Consider the following 18627-nt stretch of genomic DNA (forward strand, 5'->3'; position numbering starts at 1 on the left):
GGCAGGCTTTGATTCATGCACTAGTATTCATAACTTCATTTTGCATTATAAATGATAATATTTACATGCAATTCCTCTGAGCAATCACCTGCCTCACTTTGTGAGTACCAAGTAAAATTCCAAGATTATATAAATGATTTGTTTAAAATAGGACATATTGTTGTTCAGAAAAATTGGATTTATTATCCAGTGTGCTACAAGCCAATAATTACACAATCAAAAGAGACTTGATTGTTCATTTCAGAGTTGTGCACCCAGGTCTGGGTGCTCAGTGGTGTTCTAAAAATCAAGCACATTGCCTATAAAAACTTCTTAAACTTAGTAAAACACAAAAATATAGTAAAATTTCTTCTGAACACAATAAAATTGCACTACAGATTCTGTTTTTGTCCATGTGCACTTCATGAGTCCCAAGTCAAGTTTCAGTTTTGGGGGTCCTTCTGTTAAGATCACCACAAAGTTGGAGGAATACCTTTGGTCTGTGTAATGAATTCATGAGTCCAGTCATTTCAATTCCATGGCTCTGTGTGTGGTTAGCAGTACCTGAAAAGGTCCTTTCCACTTCTCAGCTAGTGGAGATCTTTCCAGGTTTTCAGGTACTCTTGATCTCCATGCTTGAAAGAATATATTGGTGACTTGATTGGGACTGGTGTTCTAAAGAGCAAGTACCTGTGTAATAATTTCAGGTTTTTGTTTAAAGACAAGAGATAATCTGTTAAAGCTTTTTCTCTTACCACATCACCTGGTCAGTTTTTCCTGTCAGTTTCACATCATGTGGTGTACCATATAGAATTTAAAATTTTTCTCAAATTTGTTTTTACAACCTGGCAGACTCCTTCCAATGTATCAAATCAGTGGTTGAAAAGGGAACTTTTACATATACAGGGTTTTAGTGTGCCCAAATTCTGCCTGCAATTGGAATAAATGCATCCCTTAATTCAGTCTTACCATCAGTACTTTCCTGGTCCAAATTATCACTATCCTGATTCTTTCTCAGAGAAACCAACAATTGTGCCCCGTTTTCTTCACTATCCACTTTCAGACACCTTTTCTCTATACTAGAAGCAGAACAGCAACAAGATAATTTCTTTTTCTCTTCCATCATCATTAACACATTTGAATCAAACACCAATTACCTGCATTTCTTTCTTGTTTTATGACCATTTCTCAATGAGAAAAATGAATCCACACACAGGATTTCATCCCACTTATCTAATCTTCTGCAAAATAACAGTTGTAGCATGTTATTATAATTTAATGTTCCCATTTCTGGCCACTTTTTATCACCATCCAATTTATATTTTGGCCACCATTGAGTACAGTATTTATTTAACTACCACTTTGTAAGAAGTTCTCCACCAAACTTGTCCCAGTGATTCAAAATACATCCTAATGGAGAACAAGGAGAAGGTTTAACTGATTGCCCCATTCCACATTGTTACCCAAAAGAGAAAGTTTTTTAACCATTACTTCATACACTCCACTTGTCACTCTCAAGCATGTAAGTGTGAGTTTTCCAAAATTCTACTACACAACACCAATTCCACAATATTACATCAATCCCTCTATTTACTTTATACAGTCTCTTTTCATGTGTTGCATCTTTGTGTCTCTTATCCACTCCTGGGTGAGGAGATACTTGCACAGTCTCTGACCAAAAGGCCAATGGATGCTGGAGTTACATAGTGCTACAAGTTACATAGTTCTTCTGTTAATTAGTGTTCTACCTTCTGTTGGTCAATGATTCTCTTTCTTCTCATGTTAATTACTCCACGTGCTCAGTCTTTCTTTTCTTTTGGGTTGGTGGATTTCTTGGGTCCGATGGTTGCAATGTGCCCCTGCCAGAATTACCTTTTACCCAGTATGAGCTGATTGCCGCACGATGCTGAGTTGACTTTGTTTCTTTCTTATCTTGGGAGTTCTGCCAAATGTGGGCCTTGTGGCCCATAAATTCTCCATTCTTTGTGTCCATTATCAGTGTGACATCCTTCTCCCCAAGCTTTATTAACCTCCCCCTAGGTCTGAGATCATCAAAACTTGTCCAGTTGTAAATTTTAACATGGCAGTATTAGTGAGTAATTTATTTTTCTAATACCTCAGCATCACTGAGAACTTGGCAGTGTGAAATACAACGCTGTGTTTTGTCTCAGGTACATACCAGGCAATGTGTGTATTTGTGATTGTGATATGTGTGGAAACTGACCATGAGACAGTTATAAAGACGAATTCTAATAATAACTGAGGAAAGTAAAGCATGGAAGAAGGCCTTTGAACCTATCTTTTGTTTGCAATTAACCTTAGTTGATTTAGGAACATTTGAATTAAAGTGTTAAGGATGTTGCTCTTTGCTTGTAGTTAAGCCTTAAAGAGTTTTGCAATAATAACCTTCTGAAGTACAATTTTAGAATATTGCTTGTATCCTTGAAACAATAGCTTTGGAATATATATAAAGGAAACATGCTTATCTCACACCTTAACAAAACAGAGAAAAGCAGGTTGAGAAAGGAAGATGAACATCAACTCAAGGATTTATAGTTTCGACCAAGGGAAGCTGGACATCACTGTTATGAGATTTATAGTCCTTGCAATTAAAAGGTGGGCCCACATCTGGGGGAGCTGGACTTCACCAGATGGGATTCTTCCTTCTTTCGGAAACTGCACCACCACCATCTGGGGATACTCCTTTCTGGGATACATCCAGAGAAAAACTAAATCACAACAGTGTATAGAACTGTGACGTAAAAATTGGGAATAGAAACTGATGATGAGTAAAAAGTGTGAATAGAAACTGCTAAGAAAGCTTATAAGTACCCCTATAAATACCTGTAAGCCTCAACTATCGGTGTGCAGTTGGAGGGAAAACTTCCCCCATTGTACCCAGTGCTGTATTGCTCATACTGTACCGTATTAATTAATAAATTGATTGCTGCTTGAATATTAGCCTAGTCAAGCTTCTTATTTATAACATTAGCTGCTCTTTGTTCCAATTAAGTCTCCTTCCTTTTTGATTGGGAATGCCTTTAAGCTGAAGAAGGGCAGGTTTAGGTAATATATTAGGAAGAAATTTGTTACTGTGGGGGTGGTGAGGCTCTGGCACAGAGAAGCAATGGATGCTCCATCCCTGGAAGTGTTCGAGGCCAGGCTGAGTGGGGCTCGGAGCAGCCTGGTCCGTGGAAGGTGTCCTGGCCCATGGCAGGACATGGCAGGGATCTAGATGGCCTTTGGAGTCCCTTCCAACCCAAACCATTCTATGATTCTATTTTGATGTAAGTTACACTACAAACACCGTGCGCAGACAACCTGCGGTTCACAAACTTGGGGATACTTCTTCGTGTAAAAGCAGCGTGACCTTTATTAAGGAACGGGCAGTGCTTTCTAACCGAGCCGAGCACTCCCGAACAGCCTGGGCCGGTCGATGCCCTCATGGCCCAACGCGGGAATCCGGGCCCGCTGCCGGAGCGGGCACACCCTTAATGGCGCCGGCCGCTCCCCCGGAAGCGGCGCCATTTCCGCGGGCGGTTGCCAGGGGGACGCAGCGCCGGCTTGGGCGCGCTGCCGTGAGGGCCGGCCCGCCGGCTCCTGCGCTCCGCCGCGATGTTCATCTACCTGTGCAAGAAGGTGCTGCTGGGGAGGCGCGGGGCGGCGGAGGGCAGGCTGCTCTCGGGCAGGGAGAGCTGCCCTGGGGAGTCCCGGGGATCGGGAGCGCGGAGCCCGCGGGGGCTGAGGGGACCCTCGGGGCTCTCCCGCCGCCCGCGGCTGCTGCGGCACTCCCGGAACGCTGTCCCGCTCTGTCCCGCTCTGTCCCGCTCTGTCCCGCTCTGTCCCGCCGGTTCCCCTGGCCTGGCTTGGGGCTTCTTCAGTGTCCCGCTGCTCCGGCAGCTCCGCAGTGTTTTCCCCGGCAGGCTCTGGACGCGGCTTTTCCGCTGGAGGCCGAAGCTCTGTGCACTGTGTGACCCCTGTCACCTGGTTTTGTTGCTCAGCACACCTTTGCAGGTGTCCTGTTATTATTATTTACTGCATAAGTTCAATTGCTTGAGGGTGGCACAGTTTCTCTTATGCTTACAGTTCTGTCTTCTCTCTTTTTTTGCGTGTACAGGTCTGTTAATAGAAATAAATTTGTCTCTTGTGCTATTGTAGATGTCTCTGAGGTGTTCAGATAAGACGATGTAAAATAAAACGTGGTTATTGCGACTGTGTAGAGATACAAAATACTTCTTTTTCAGATTGCAATTCCCGGTAATATTCGATTAAAATGTATTTCCTGGAATAAGACCCAAGGTTTCATAGCCTGTGGTGGAGAGGATGGATTACTGAAAGTAATAAAATTAGAAACACAAACAGGTAAGTGGGAGAGGTGTGTTAGTTTGTTAGTTTTTGTTTCTTTTTTTTAAAATTTTTTAATTTGTATTTTAACAAAACCTACCACACTTAAGCATAACTTCTTCCCCAAGTTACTTGACAATATTGCATATGTTTTAAATCTGTACATAACTATTATGTATTTCTTGTAACATCAAATTTTTTCATCACTGTCTTATGTGTACAGTTTTTCTCCAGCTGGTCTTATTTAGCACACAAATAATTTGTCTGCCCATTATATCTGCTGAAGTTTTCTTCAGTGCTGCTTCCTTTTTTTTTTTTTTTTAGGGCATATAATTAATTATTTTTGTGTAGGCTCCCTCTTTATTTTGAAACTTACTTTGTTATTTCTTAATTTTATTTTAATGTTTTCTACCATCTTAATTATTTTACAGAGAAAGCTGTGTATTTTCTTTTAAATAAATGTTCCAGGAAAAGTAAAATCCATTTTCAAAAATTTTGAAACTTTTTTTTCTGAATGTAACAAAATGTGATAACCATATATATTGTTGTGGGGTTTGGGGTTTGTTTTTCTTTGGTTGTTGTTGTTTTTCTTTTTTGTTTATTTTGTTGCTTTTTTTCTCTGAAAAACTGCTAGACCATAAGGTGTGTCTCAATTTGGATGACAGATGTGAATGGCAAACACATGGAACTGAGGGGTGGAAATTTCATCCTGCAGTTACTATGTACTTCTTTTTAAGTGGTTCAGTGTATCTATGTAAATTGTGATTAGAGCTTCAGTATTCATAGAAACATGATAACAGGTATGCTTTCTAAGTTTTATTTTCATAGTGAATTCTATTATTTTTTAGATGAGGCAAAGATAAAGGGACTAGCAGCTCCTAACAACATTTCTGTGACTCAAACTCTAGAAGGTCATAGTGGTAAGTGTATTTGGGCATTTGGTCTGCTTTTTGTTAGAATAGAAATACAATATTTTGTGAAGCTGACAGAGTAATTTTGGTATAACTTTTTATTGTAAACCCAAAATAAAGTTTGTGATTATTCAGCATGGTATCTAATAGCTTGGCTGTATATTTTTACCATGACATCTTGGATAAGGCTGTTTGGCTTTTCTTTTTAATAATATCTGTGAGATTACTGTTACAGTAGTTTTCCATTTTCTTCTGAAGAAATGAAAATTGGTTCAGTAAACTTGATTTCTGTGTTAAATATATGACAATTTTCCCCTTTATTGACAAATAACAGAATGTGTATATGCATAGACTGCACTGTACAAAGTTTAGAGAGGTTAGAAAGCAAGCTGGAGAAGTATAATGTGTGAAAGTAAAAACTGAATGCAGCACAAATTAGGGAGGACTTCTCACATGAGAAATGCTGGATGGTCATCAGCCATGGACAATGGGATATGAAGAGGATGCTAAAATCCTTGCATTATTTGAGGAAATGGACTTCTTTGTGAGGACTTGCAGTTGAAATCTGCCAAGAGTCAGGGTATTTTAAGGGCTTAATTAAATAGGATTGGAACAAATTAATTGGGAGCAATTGATTTAGCTGATACTTTGAATGGATGTCTTCAATTCTGAAATAGATTCCTATTACCCTAAAAATCTCTGACAATCAGAATATCTTTGATTGCGTCTGTTGATAATGTTCTTGACTGAAGCACTAAAAATGGAAAGGATACAGAGAAAATGGGTACCCAGCAGTGAGGGGAGGAAAAAGTGTGATACAATTTGATCTGCAGTATGGAACTGATAAAATTTCAAGTGTGTATTTGTGAGTGGGATCCCATATGAAGCTTGAGGATCTGAAGGATTTGTGTGTAGAATGCTCTTTTGGGTAATTGTCAGGGAGATTATGTTTTAAAAGTGCAGCAATAGTGAGGATCAGACTACTAAGAGGAGGAAAAACCCCAAACTTCCTACAGCTGCAAAATTTTGTCAGTGACCCAGAGTGTCAGACGTGGTCAGAAACTGCAAAACCATGATTTGGGCTTTGGGTGTGGAATCAACAATGAGCAGGATTTGGAGAAGATGTTACTCCAGTGGGTGAATACAGAAGCAAAAGGAGCTCTTGAGCAGAATTTTGAAAGAGGAAATAAGTGACACAGAAAGAAACCTACAACTAAATCCAAGTCAGCAATGTAAATTTCTAAAAAGCTCCAGGTTGATTAAGTTAGATGTTGTATTTTTTATTAACTACTTAAATAATGCCAGTAAAAAGCTTTTTATCACTTTCTAGGTTTTGTGCAGGTTGTGACATGGAATGAACAGTATCAAAAATTGACTACCAGCGATCAAAATGGCCTCATCATTGTGTGGATGATGTACAGAGGTATTCTGCAGGATAAACTTGAGATGGCATAATATTCTGTGTCATTAGAAATATTTTTATCCCTCACCTGTAGTTTTTACTGTTGTTTTTCAGAGTTTTTATTTTGCAGATTGTATAGCTCAAAATAGTTTTAAAATTACTTTCAAGTTTTATTGTAATATTTGTCTGTAATTTTATAGTGTAGTCACATGACACAAGGCATTTGTCCTGCAGAGCTACCACAGATGAAGATATCAGTACTTAGCCATGTGCTTGATAAACTGCTCTAATTTTTTTATCTCTGTTGCTTGGAATACAGCATGAAAAATATATTGTGCAGTGAGCACAAGCATATTAGTAGACTACAAGAACTTATCAACACTGCATAAAGCATCAATTAATTACTCTCATAAAACCTATCTTTAGAAATGTTTAAGGTAGTGAACCAATATGACTAACCAGTGTATGACTATAATTATCTTTTATTGCTCTTGACCCTTTCACACACACATATACTGTGGTTCACTGGAATTCATTTAAAAGCCAGCAAACCTCACATCAAGGTAACTGCTTTCCAACACATGTGGGAAAGAAAAAGAAAATAAAAGGATTTCCTATTCTCTTGGGAATTTTAGTTTAATGAAAAATGGAAACAAAATCTTAGCTGTTCTTCTCATTTCAGGAGTAAAGAATAAGTCTTTCTGGCTGATACATGATGGCTGCTGTCACATAAATAATCTGTTAGTTTTGGAAAATAATCAGTAAATTACTTATTACCTATTCCTAGCGAAACCAGTTGTTCCTTCTGTTTATGTTTCCTATTTTATTGTCAGTTCTGAAATTCCTGAAGCACAGAGCTCTTTCTGTAGGCCCCTCTTGGACTTTGGCTCCCCTTTCCGAGTCCTCATTCATCACGGTTGGCTTTGGGAATGAGCAGCTCCCATGGGAGCATTGGGTTTCACAGTAACTGTGTCTGTGCCTTCTGGGGACACTGTGCTGTGGTCTTGCTAGGCTTTTACTGCAAGGGCAGCTCAGTGACTAGCATGTACCTTGAGTCCTCTAGAGGTAACTCAGTTTTTCTTTCACTTCTTATAGGTTCTTGGTATGAAGAGATGATTAACAACAGAAATAAATCAGTGGTTCGAAGTATGAGCTGGAATGCTGATGGCCAGAAGATTTGTATTGTATATGAGGATGGAGCTGTGATTGTTGGATCAGTGGATGGTAAGATTTTAAGCCCTACTAATTGTTGTGCTGGCACACAAATTTGTTTGTAGTGTTATATACACAGTGGCTCTGTTTCTCTAGGTAAATATAATTAATAGTTATTTACTAATTGTTGCTTTGACTTCAGCTGTGTTAGTTTTTACATTGGTAGCTCGCATCCTGTTTTTAAATTTTTGTGGTATATTTTTTAAGTGCGGTCATTGTTTTGTTCCAGGCAATCGCATTTGGGGAAAAGACTTGAAAGGCACCCACCTGTGCCACGTGGCTTGGTCCTCCAATAGCAAAATTTTGCTCTTTGGAATGTCAAATGGAGAGATTCACATTTATGACAATCAGGGAAATTTTATTGTAAGTTCATTGTGGTATAATTAAGGATTATAATTATAATATCAGGGTATAATAATAATAATTATATATAAGGATTATAATTTACTTCAATAGGCATAAAAGCTCACTTCCTTTTAATTTATTAATGTTTATTTAATTGGTGGACATCAGTACTGAGAACTGGACAACCTCCTTGAATAAAAGCACAGAGCTTTTATTCAAGAGTTCTGCAGCTTTTTATTATAATTACTTCTTTTTTGGTAGCTAAATGATTATCACATCAACTAATGCCTTTCAGCCTTGCCATAGTTACTGAAAATGCAAAGTAGGAATGGTCAGACTGGTGAAATGAAGTTAAACTCTTAGGGGCATCTGAAAATCTTTACTTTCAAAGATGTTTGTGGTGATAGGTCAGATTTAATATTTTTTAGCTGTTGTTTTTTTCCTTCTTTCATTATTTGGAGGAACTAATGCTGGCTTAAAGGATATTGATTTATTACAGCTTCTGCTTCCTAAAGTATTAGCACGCTTTTAGAAAAAGCAATAGTTTATTTTCCTATTGCTCCTATCATTCTTTAGAGAGATCCTGGTAATGAGTAGAAAAATAAAAGGAAATAGCTGTAGTATATTGCTGAATTCCTGCAACCTAGATTTATTTATTTATTTATTTATTTATTTATATCTACTTACTTAAAGTATTGGAGTATGACTATAACAAAATGCTAAGTAAAACAATGACTTTAAAATCCGTGTATTTGAGACTGTGTTTTTAACTTTTAGATGCTTAATATGGTGAATTTTCTTCTCCTTTTCATTACCTTCCTAAGAAAGGATCTGCTACCGTTCCCATTTTCTTTTCTTTATCCTCCCACTGTATCTTTCTCTCTTTCCACTGTGTGAGTCATGGTATTTCCAACTGCTACAAATGACTGAAATTCTTGAAATAATTTGCTGTCATTTCCCCCACCATATCAACAATATGCATGGTTGTGCTTTCTCTCCCTCTCCCCCTCTCTCCCATTACTTACCTGGCATTCCTCTTGGAATTCATTCAGGAATTCCCTTATCTTTCAGACAAACCCTTACTTGTGTTACCAGGTGTTCTGGGCTAGTTATTGCAAGAGTTCTCTTAATTGGTGTTCTAATTTGGACATTAGTTTTTTCCAATTTTTTTAATATGTTATTTAGTAAACTTTAGTCAAGAAAAAGCAAACAAAAGTTTTTTTGTTATTTTTGTTGATGTTGTTGGGTTTTCTTTTGTTGCTTTTTAAATTTTGTGCCTATGAATGGTTTGAAACAATGATTATTTTTTGCTGTGTTCCAGGGGGTTTCTCATGGTTATGTACATGTGTCAGTGGTGGCCTTTTTACGTTGCTGGTTTTCTTGAAGTTACTTTTCAAAGAAGAAAAATGCCAACATTGGGGTACTTCTTTGTAGTTAAAAATATATGTTTTTTGTATGTCTGATCTGGCTTTGATTATATAAGGAAGTTTTTCAAACCCATAAAATTCTGAGAACTTCAACATTTTTCTTGGGACAGGAAATCAATTTTGCTTTGACATCTTGTCTTGCAACTGTCAGTAGAGATTTAAATTATTCTTTAAATAACATGTTTTATATTACTTGAATTAACCATTCCTGTGCAGGTGAAAATGAAGTTGAGCTGTTTGGTGAATTTAACTGGAGCTTTCAGCATTGCTGGGATACACTGGTACCACGGTACCCAAGGCTACATTGAGCCCAACTGCCCTTGCCTTGCTGTCTGTTATGACAATGGGAGATGCCAGATCATGAGAGATGAAAATGACTACAGTGAGTACAAAATGTAGAGTGCAAGTTACTGAGCTTCCCTTGACCCAAAATGTCTACTTGTGTTGATATTCTATGTTTATTCCTTAAAAACTAGATCCTGTTTTGATTGATGCTGGTATCAATGTAGTGTGTATTCAGTGGAACTCCAATGGAAGCATTCTGGCACTGGCAGGCTCCCTCAAAGCAGCTTCTCAAGATAAAGATATCAATGTTGTGCAATTCTACACTCCCTTTGGTGAGGTAAAAATATTTGATACATAGCGTAAATATTTGGGGGTTTTCTTCTTTCTAAATTTTATGATGTTTTGCTACAGGGTCATTACCAGTGGAATTTGGAAGCCAAAATGTAGGTGTTCAGTGCTCTGAGCTATCCATCTGGGATATCCACATGGATCTGGGAACTGGACCATGTACCCTTTTAGAACAGCAGCATAGTGGCCAGTGTGAAAATCCTCTCTCAAAACATTAGTGATAGGATAAGTGTGGTGTCTGACTTTGAACACCAGATCTCTGAGATGAGACTATGGAAGATAAGCAGTTTGGAGCTCAGGTAGCAGTCCAGATCTCAACATCTGTGTATCAAATCCAGAAGTAGTTGTCTTTCTATACTGGCTGTGTAAGAGACCTGGGCATCTCTAGATTAGAAGCTGAAAATACAGCAGTGAATGAGTATTGATATTAAATACTTGATATTTGCTCTTTTATATGGAATCAGTAAAAGTGGCAAAAAGGCATCTTGTATCAGTAAAAGCAATGGCTCAGAAACCTCAAAAAAGCTAATTTTTTTTCTAAACTTCTTCATTTCACTGTTGGTGCTGTTGTTTTGTAAATGGTTTTTGTCCATCCTGGCTTTTTATAGTAGATTAAATGTTTGATAGTTGAGAGACAACTGGTCAATTTTATTTTTTTTTGTGCTATTTTTACCTTACCAGGTAATCTCCTGTCCCCTCTTGGTAATACACTGAAAATCAGTGAGTTAATGTTGTGTATCAGAGTGTAATGAAGCTTGTCCCTTGTGCAGAGGAAGTACTGGCCAGCTCTGAGCTGTGCTGTGACAGGGGTTAAGATCCAACATCATCTACAGGGGTTGCCTTAATTGAAAGGATTTAATGAAACCAAAGGTTTTGGCAATAATGTTGCATCTCTGGTTGCTGATGTCCTTTGGATTACCTGAAACTAGTGTTCCAGATTTTCTATTTAGTGTTTAAAGTTTTCAGGTTTTAGAATTGTTTTGTACTCTTTCTGTACTCAGATATGGACTTAGCTTTTTTGGAAGATGGTATTTTCTGTGAATAATGTGTGAGCAATATTTTGACTTGGTATGTGCATCTGATCAAAGGCATGAAATAGGTACTCAAAAGGAACGTTAGAACTGAGCATCAATGTTCAAATATTTTTTTAAAGCCTAAGATTATTCAAAAATGTACAGTAAATAGTAGATAACTGTATCTTTTACTACATACCTCTATATTATTTGCAACTAAAATGGTACCCTTTTAGAAGGATACCCGAAGAAGTGCTCTGTAGGACTTAGGTTATACTTTTGAAAACAGTATTTTTTTTCTAATTGTTTCCTTCATTCAATTTTAATTCTTCAGCAATATAAAATATTTGAAAAAAGATGGAAAGTGTACCAATTGCCTTTCTTAGATTCTTTTGGGAAGGGGATAGAGAAGAGGAAAATGTCCATTGCCTCACTGAAAATTGTGTTCCTTTGCAGCTAATTAATTGCCTGCTCTTGACATTGAGTAGAGATATGTTTTTATTTGTTTAAGCTATCAACTGTAGTTTAGAGTGTTGTATGTGAACTGACTGATACACTGCCAGTGTCAGTGAAACTTCTGAGGCATGTCAGGATCAGTGCTACTGCTGTGTTTTTATTGTGACTGAAATCATAAAGGTGATTCAAATTACCAACCAAACGGAATAATATTTATAATGTCATTCTCTATCTACTGTTTATTTCTTCAAGCTTGAACTATCACTGAGTCCTGTTGTTTCTTTCTCTCTTGAGAAATAAAGTGCAAATGAAAAAACAAACCAAGCCTGAGGTGAAAGAACACATTAGGGTGTACACCTTAAATATCTCTCTTTCTTTGCATATGTATTGCAGTTTGAGAATTGTTATGTAAAGAATATCTATAGGGCTTTTTTCAACAACAATCAAAACAGTAATTTATGTATTTTAGAGTGGCTTTCCTGTGATAAATTCAAATCTTTTTCTTTCCTTGTTCTAACCAAGCACTTACGCACACTGAAGGTTCCTGGCAAACAGGTCTCTTCCTTGTCCTGGGAGGGAGGTGGACTGAAAATTGCCCTGGCTGTTGATCATTACATATATTTTGCAAACATTCGTCCACATTACAAGGTATGTAGTAATGTGAAACTTCATTGTATTAATTAGTTTCCTGTTACTTATTCTCTTTCTGATCAGGCTGAAAAAGTAGCTTGCTCTATTATACGCACATATATTGTGTGTGTATATGTATATATATGAAACTAGTGCTTAACTTATGATTGCAGCTTGATCAGCACTACTGACTTGCAGTTTTAATAGAATGTGGGGGTCTGTCATGGTGATGCAGTGGCTTGATATTGTAAAGCCATTGCCTTTACAATGCATTTGGAGTTTCACTGTCACAATAAGGAAACAACTGGGCATGATTCTAAATTTGGTAGGACTTGAGGATGCCATTAGGTAAGGCTGCTGTGTTTTCAGTGCTGTTTGGTTAACTAGGTTGGGCTGAGTCATATGATGGGAATTGTTTGAGCCTTACTTTATTGCCATTTTTTTTAGTGATGAATTATTCATTTGAGACTGGAAAGTTGAGTAGACACCTGAACAATAGGAGTGAATGCAACCTGACAGATGTACTTCCTGCTTACGTTTCAGTTCCCAATATACTTCTTACAAGTGTGTCTCATCTAATTCTAAATAATGTTTTATCTTGTTTACCCCCTGAGTTTTTTCATTTGTTGTCTTTTTTTTTTTTAGAGTTAGAACTATTTCATTTAAATTTACAGTTTAACAAATAATAGCACTTACTGTCCAGTATAGAGTATTGTATACTTCTTTTCACAGCACAGGATATGTTCTTTAATCATCGGTGTGTAGCCGCTGTAATTACAGAGAGTGCAATGTGAGGAACATCCTGCAGCTATATTGAAATGTATTTTGGTCAGGGAGTTGTAAACATAAGTCTGCTAGGAAGCATTTTCAAATAGTTTGTTGTAAATATTCTGGAAAAGACTTTGGAAATCTGAGCTGGAAATTAGTCTTGCAGGAAATGCTACCTAATGTTTATTCTGGGAGATGTGCAACAGCTGGAACACAGGCCTGTTGCTTTTTCTTAAACTCATCAGTGTCTAGGAGACCATGTGTGTTTCAAGATCTGGCACAGTTAGCAAATTAATAATACTTTGAAACTTTAGTTTTAGGAACTGCATATGTAAGCTCATTTTTTTTCCATTTTGCACAATTGAAAAGGAAAGAGATATGTTCAAATTAATTTATTCCTGCAGCAAATAAACTTAATATGTTGGCAGTATGCTCTATTTCAGTGTTAAATATTTTTATGGTGAATGATAAATGTTTTCCTTCAGTAAATACTTCTGCTGTGTTTTGGTAATATAAGTTACTCCCTTTTAAGAGCTACATATTCGAAAAGGTGATGGTCATTAAATGGGAGTGATTCAAAGCTGTAATTATCTTAGGCTGAATTGGAATTAATGACCTGGAGATGTAGAGTTAATATCACATTACCAATCTACTGAATAATCTGTTTTCTTCTATTTTTCAATAAGCCATAATAAGAGAAAGGGGGCTTTAAATGAATGTGACAGTGAAAACTATGAATTGAGCTGATCTTTTTAAAACTATTCATAGTTTGCATGGAGTTGTAGTACTAGTTTAGAGTCTGTGGGTCTACTCTAGAAGTTCTTCTGTTGATGCTGTAGTTCATCGCTTTGGTTTCATTTCCTGAGGAGTGTGGGAGCCTCTCTTGCCAACACTAATAAGCTTTTTCTTCTCCCTCTCTAGTAGATGCTGATGCAGAGAATTCTATTAGGTTTTCTACAATTGCATCATCATCTTTTGCTTTATGTCTCATTTATTTGACAGATTCACCTCCTTCCTATTTTCAGATTCTGTTGTATTAGAAAGGATTTTCATATTATATTTTGTACTTTAAATCAGTTGAATGCAATAAAATGCATCCTCATGTATGTTCTGTTTCTTTTGCCTTTTTGCCCTTTCTTTTACTTGTTACAGGAATAATTACATTCTTCTGGGAGGAAGGGGGGGGGTTTTCCATGGTACTAATATGGAAGAGGTCGTGTGAGTTATTACAGTGCTCCTGTATAATTGCTTATTTTTGTCTGCCTCTGGAATTGCACTGTTTAAGGTATTTATTGTATGTCCTATGGGAAATGAACTTCAGGTTTCTGAAGTTCACAAAGTAGTCACAAAAGCAAGCAGTAGACACAAAGCAAGCATTTTCATGGCAAAAACCATCATCACTGGCTATTTCTGAATACCTGCTGAACTATATAAATATACTTATATACCTGCTGAACAAGGAGGAAACAGGGCAGAGTGAGATCTTGTCAAATTTTAAGGGTGATCCTTCAGTTCTGATGGTGATAGAAAAAGCTTGCTGTGACAGAAAAGCTACTTTGTCAGTTTATTATTCCAGTATCTTATTATGTGAGCTGTGTTCTCATAATAAATCAGGTTGTCACTTGACAGGTAAGAAGTTTTGAATACTAATTGTGTATTAAAACTCTTTCATGGCTGGGACCATTCATTATTGAATTCTTGTGGTTTCTGATTGGTTTTACCAACATTGTGTTTCTTGGCAGTGGGGTTACTGTTCCAACACCGTTGTTTACGCCTACACCCGAGCAGACCGCCCAGAGTGCTGTGTTGTCTTTTGGGATACAAAAAACAATGAGAAATATGTGAAATATGTCAAGAGCCTTATTTCCATAACAACTTATGGGGACTTCTGTGTTTTAGCAACTAAAGCAGATGAAAATCAGCCTCAGGTAAAATCTGTCTTAATTTTCATTTGAAATGCTCTGTTCCACGTGTCAGTTCTTTACAGCCGGAATACGATGAAATGTAAAAGTTTGAATCTGCCTTAGAATTGTGTCAGTTGTCATTTGGCAGAATGGCATAAATGAGCTCTGTGTTCAAAAACACACAGTCCCAACAAACAAAAAGTAGCTGATTCAAAGTAACTGCATCTACAGATAACTCCTAGCAGCCATTAGTAACCTAAGAAAAACTGCAGACTTCCAGATGAATGTTTCTTCAGAAATATTTGGAACAGTTCTCCAGAGACAAGGTTAAAGCATGAGAAGGGTAATGAATATTTTGTCAGTCAGAAATGGAAAAAATGGGGCAATTTTTTAGTAAGTTACATTTTACTGCAAACTTCTTTGTTTATTAATTTATTTTATGTGTAATCACAATTGATAAATGTATTCTTTGGTTAATGAATGTTCTGTTAGTGTGATACTGTTACATGATTTTTCCTGTGTAATCATTTCAGTATTATTTTCTGTATCACTTATATATTGCTTACAAAGGAGGAGCAGGAGACAGAGTCATTTGGTGCCATGGTAAAAATCCCCAAATGTGCTGTAGTGTTGCTTTGCTTCATTGTGCTATAAATGGTATACTCTCATATGGATTGAAAACATGGGATTGTGGCCATTTGCTGAAGTTGAGTGCTGTAAAATAATTTTTTTTCTGAATTGTAATTTTAAAGGAGGAAACAAACAGTTGAGAGACTTAGTGTAACTCTATTGAGCATAAATAAGAGATTTAATTTTCTCACCTGAAAATTACAGACAGTAAGGACCACCTATCATTTGTTTTGAAATGGCTCCAGTGTAATTATTAACACTGTGAGTTGCCAGGTTTTTGGAAATGAAGTGCACAGGTTTGTGGGTAGCAGTTATTAGTTTGGTTTATAAGAGATTTTGGTCATTAGAATTGTGGTTTCAGGATGGCAGAATTTAAGCAATAGCTAATGGGAAAAAATTACTTAATTTCAGCAGGACTTGTTTAAAGATATTGCAAGTAGATGTGTCAGTAAATTAAGGACTTCGTGTTGATATCCATAACAAGGCTGGATAAATCAGCCAATGGAAACTTCTTTCCCTGGCACCACTGTGTGTGGGTCATGCAGCCTGTCTTGGATACTTTTACTCCATTACTCCTTGACAGGCTCTGATCTGCTGACTTGGAGTCTCAGAAATGACCAGAAAGGACATAAAAGAGAAATTTATTGTAGACTCAATGTGGTGATAATTTACCAGAGAAGAATTAATGTAAACATGATATAAATAAAAAACAAGAGTTAAAAAAGCCATGTGTGTTTTCCTACACAGGCAGAGGCAGAACATTTTTTTTTTTAAATAGAAATCTGAGAATGCTGGTGAAAAGTTTAACTTATGAACAAAGAAAGAAAAGTACTATTTTTGTGAGGTACTTATTGGTGGCCAAACCAGAAAAAAAATAATCAAAAGAAATCCACTTTCAGCTCTCTTTCTTTGGAAGAATGAAGTTCACACAGTAGATGAAAAGCTAAATTGAGTTGCTCCCATGTGATGAATAAGATGTTAATCTATCAGTTTAAAAGGGTAGCTGTACAGTTACTGTAGTCTGCTACCACAATTACATGGATTGTTCAGGAGGTGAAAGAGCCATGAAAAACTAATTATCTTTCATTTCCAAGAGAGTCAGGGTAACAGCTCATGGGTAATTCACATTTTGGTAACCCAAAATATACATTTTGTATATTTTACTTATTTTAAATTTAAAAACTTTACAATAAAAGTTGCTCCTTAACTTCCATACTTCTCAGTCAAGGCATTTCCCTGTGCAATAACCATTCAGATATTTAATCCTTGATTTAGACCTGAAGAAATAAATGCATAAACTACAACAATAAAGCATTATTGTCAAGTGAATTTTTATGTATTTGCATCTTCCTGAATTTAACAGCCCAGTCTCTGAGGTAACTGTGCTATTAAAGCCTTCCTGAGTGAGATTACAAGAAGGGAAAAACTGAAAAAAACCCCCTCATCACTTCTGTAGTACCTGTGATACTGCAGGGCAGAGGGAAAGCCTTGTTGACAATTCTCCCCAGACTGTTACCCTCTTGGAAGTTCAAGGAGGTGGAGATCTGCAAAGCATAGAACAAAGATCCTAAGTTCTGGGAGTTTATTAGATTGTCTTTTGCATGAGCAGCTGATGAGAGCTAAATCCCTGAGTCAGGGCTGTATCATGCCTGTAAATGCTCTCAGTGCAGCCTGTGCCTCACACAGCAGCAGGGGAGATGCTGCCTGTCTTGCCCATGTGTTGTCTTTGGATTTTGCCTGGTAGATTTGCTCCCATGCATAAAACAGCTGGTTACTTGCCTGTTTTGTGCTAGTTCTTAATTTATAGTGCTAATTGGCAAATAGGTCTCATTTACTCTCAATTGCTCTCGTGCTTATGCTGCTTTATATTTGCTACAGTCATGGTCTCTGTGTTTTCTGTTTCTGATGACCATTAAAATGTGTGCTGTGGGTTATGAGATGCACCTCCACAGAAAACTGTGTGCAGCTTACTGATCTACAAAAAGTGTGGTACTAATGACACTTGCTTTCATTTCCATACAGTATGTGCTGGTTCTCTGCAATTCTATTGGCACACCCTTGGACCCAAAATATATTGATATTGGTAAGTAACTTGCAATAGTCTTATTCTGTAATCTGTGTTGGAATTGACCTGTTAGTTATCTTTTAATGAAGATAATGGCTTATCAAACAGCAACATTCCTTGTCAAATTGGCTCAACTTAAACTGATTCTTCCAGTTAATGCAAACTATGAATAACATAATTTAAACATAATTTAAAAAAAATTGCTACTTTTCTTTATTTATTTTTTTTTTAATGGATGTCTTTTGGTACTTCAGGAAAATAGTGGTAATTCAACTTCTTTATAAAAAAATGTACTTTGAACAGGGTCCAGTTGTATCAGAAGAATTGAACTAATTAGATATGGACTTTCATTTAAAAAAACCTTGTTGCTGCTTTCCATATAATTTAAGCATCAACTTCTTGTGTTTCACTGTTGAAAGTATAGTTTCCTTATCTTCATCACAATTGTTTTATCTAAGTAGTTTCAGATTGTAAATTAAAAGTCTATTAAAAAAAATCAGTGGATTATAAGACAAGTATGAAAACACTCCCAAATCCTTACTGGTGCTGAATTCCAGGTTTTCCCTAGTGCTTGTTTGCTGCAGGTGTGGTACAGAACATTGCCAAGTAATTGCATGCCACTGTTTTCTGTGATTTTTCCTTGAGAATAAATATCATTGATTATTTTCCCTTTAAACAGATGAGGGAATTGTAGTCAAACTGACAAATTAATCTTTTTATTTGACAAATGAATCCACTTTTATTTGTTCTAGTTTTTGTTTTATTTTTGGTTTGTTACCCAAATAGATCTGAATTTGGATTCAGAGTAGACACTATGAACCCTGTTTGCAGTTTTCTTTTTGAACCTTGATTCTTTGATTAACTCTGCTGTTTTGTTGTAAGGCTAAATAACTTATTTAAATTTATAA

At 36.7% G+C, this 18627-nt stretch overlaps 1 protein-coding gene across 1 annotated transcript in view; it reads left to right on the top strand.

Annotated features, from left to right (window-relative positions):
* Positions 1-3594: 3594 nt before the first annotated feature.
* Positions 3595-18627, top strand: part of WDR35 (WD repeat domain 35) — a 42882-nt gene continuing 27849 nt past the window's right edge. Inside the window, exons 1-11 of the mRNA XM_058801499.1 lie at positions 3595-3966; positions 4224-4341; positions 5172-5243; positions 6565-6657; positions 7732-7860; positions 8078-8211; positions 9837-10002; positions 10097-10242; positions 12245-12370; positions 14863-15048; positions 17677-17737. Coding sequence (XP_058657482.1) covers positions 3595-3966; positions 4224-4341; positions 5172-5243; positions 6565-6657; positions 7732-7860; positions 8078-8211; positions 9837-10002; positions 10097-10242; positions 12245-12370; positions 14863-15048; positions 17677-17737 — 1603 coding nt within the window. The remainder of the gene's footprint in view (positions 3967-4223; positions 4342-5171; positions 5244-6564; positions 6658-7731; positions 7861-8077; positions 8212-9836; positions 10003-10096; positions 10243-12244; positions 12371-14862; positions 15049-17676; positions 17738-18627) is intronic.

Source organism: Ammospiza caudacuta, chromosome 3 (genome assembly GCF_027887145.1).
Source record: "Ammospiza caudacuta isolate bAmmCau1 chromosome 3, bAmmCau1.pri, whole genome shotgun sequence".
NCBI lineage: Eukaryota > Metazoa > Chordata > Aves > Passeriformes > Passerellidae > Ammospiza > Ammospiza caudacuta.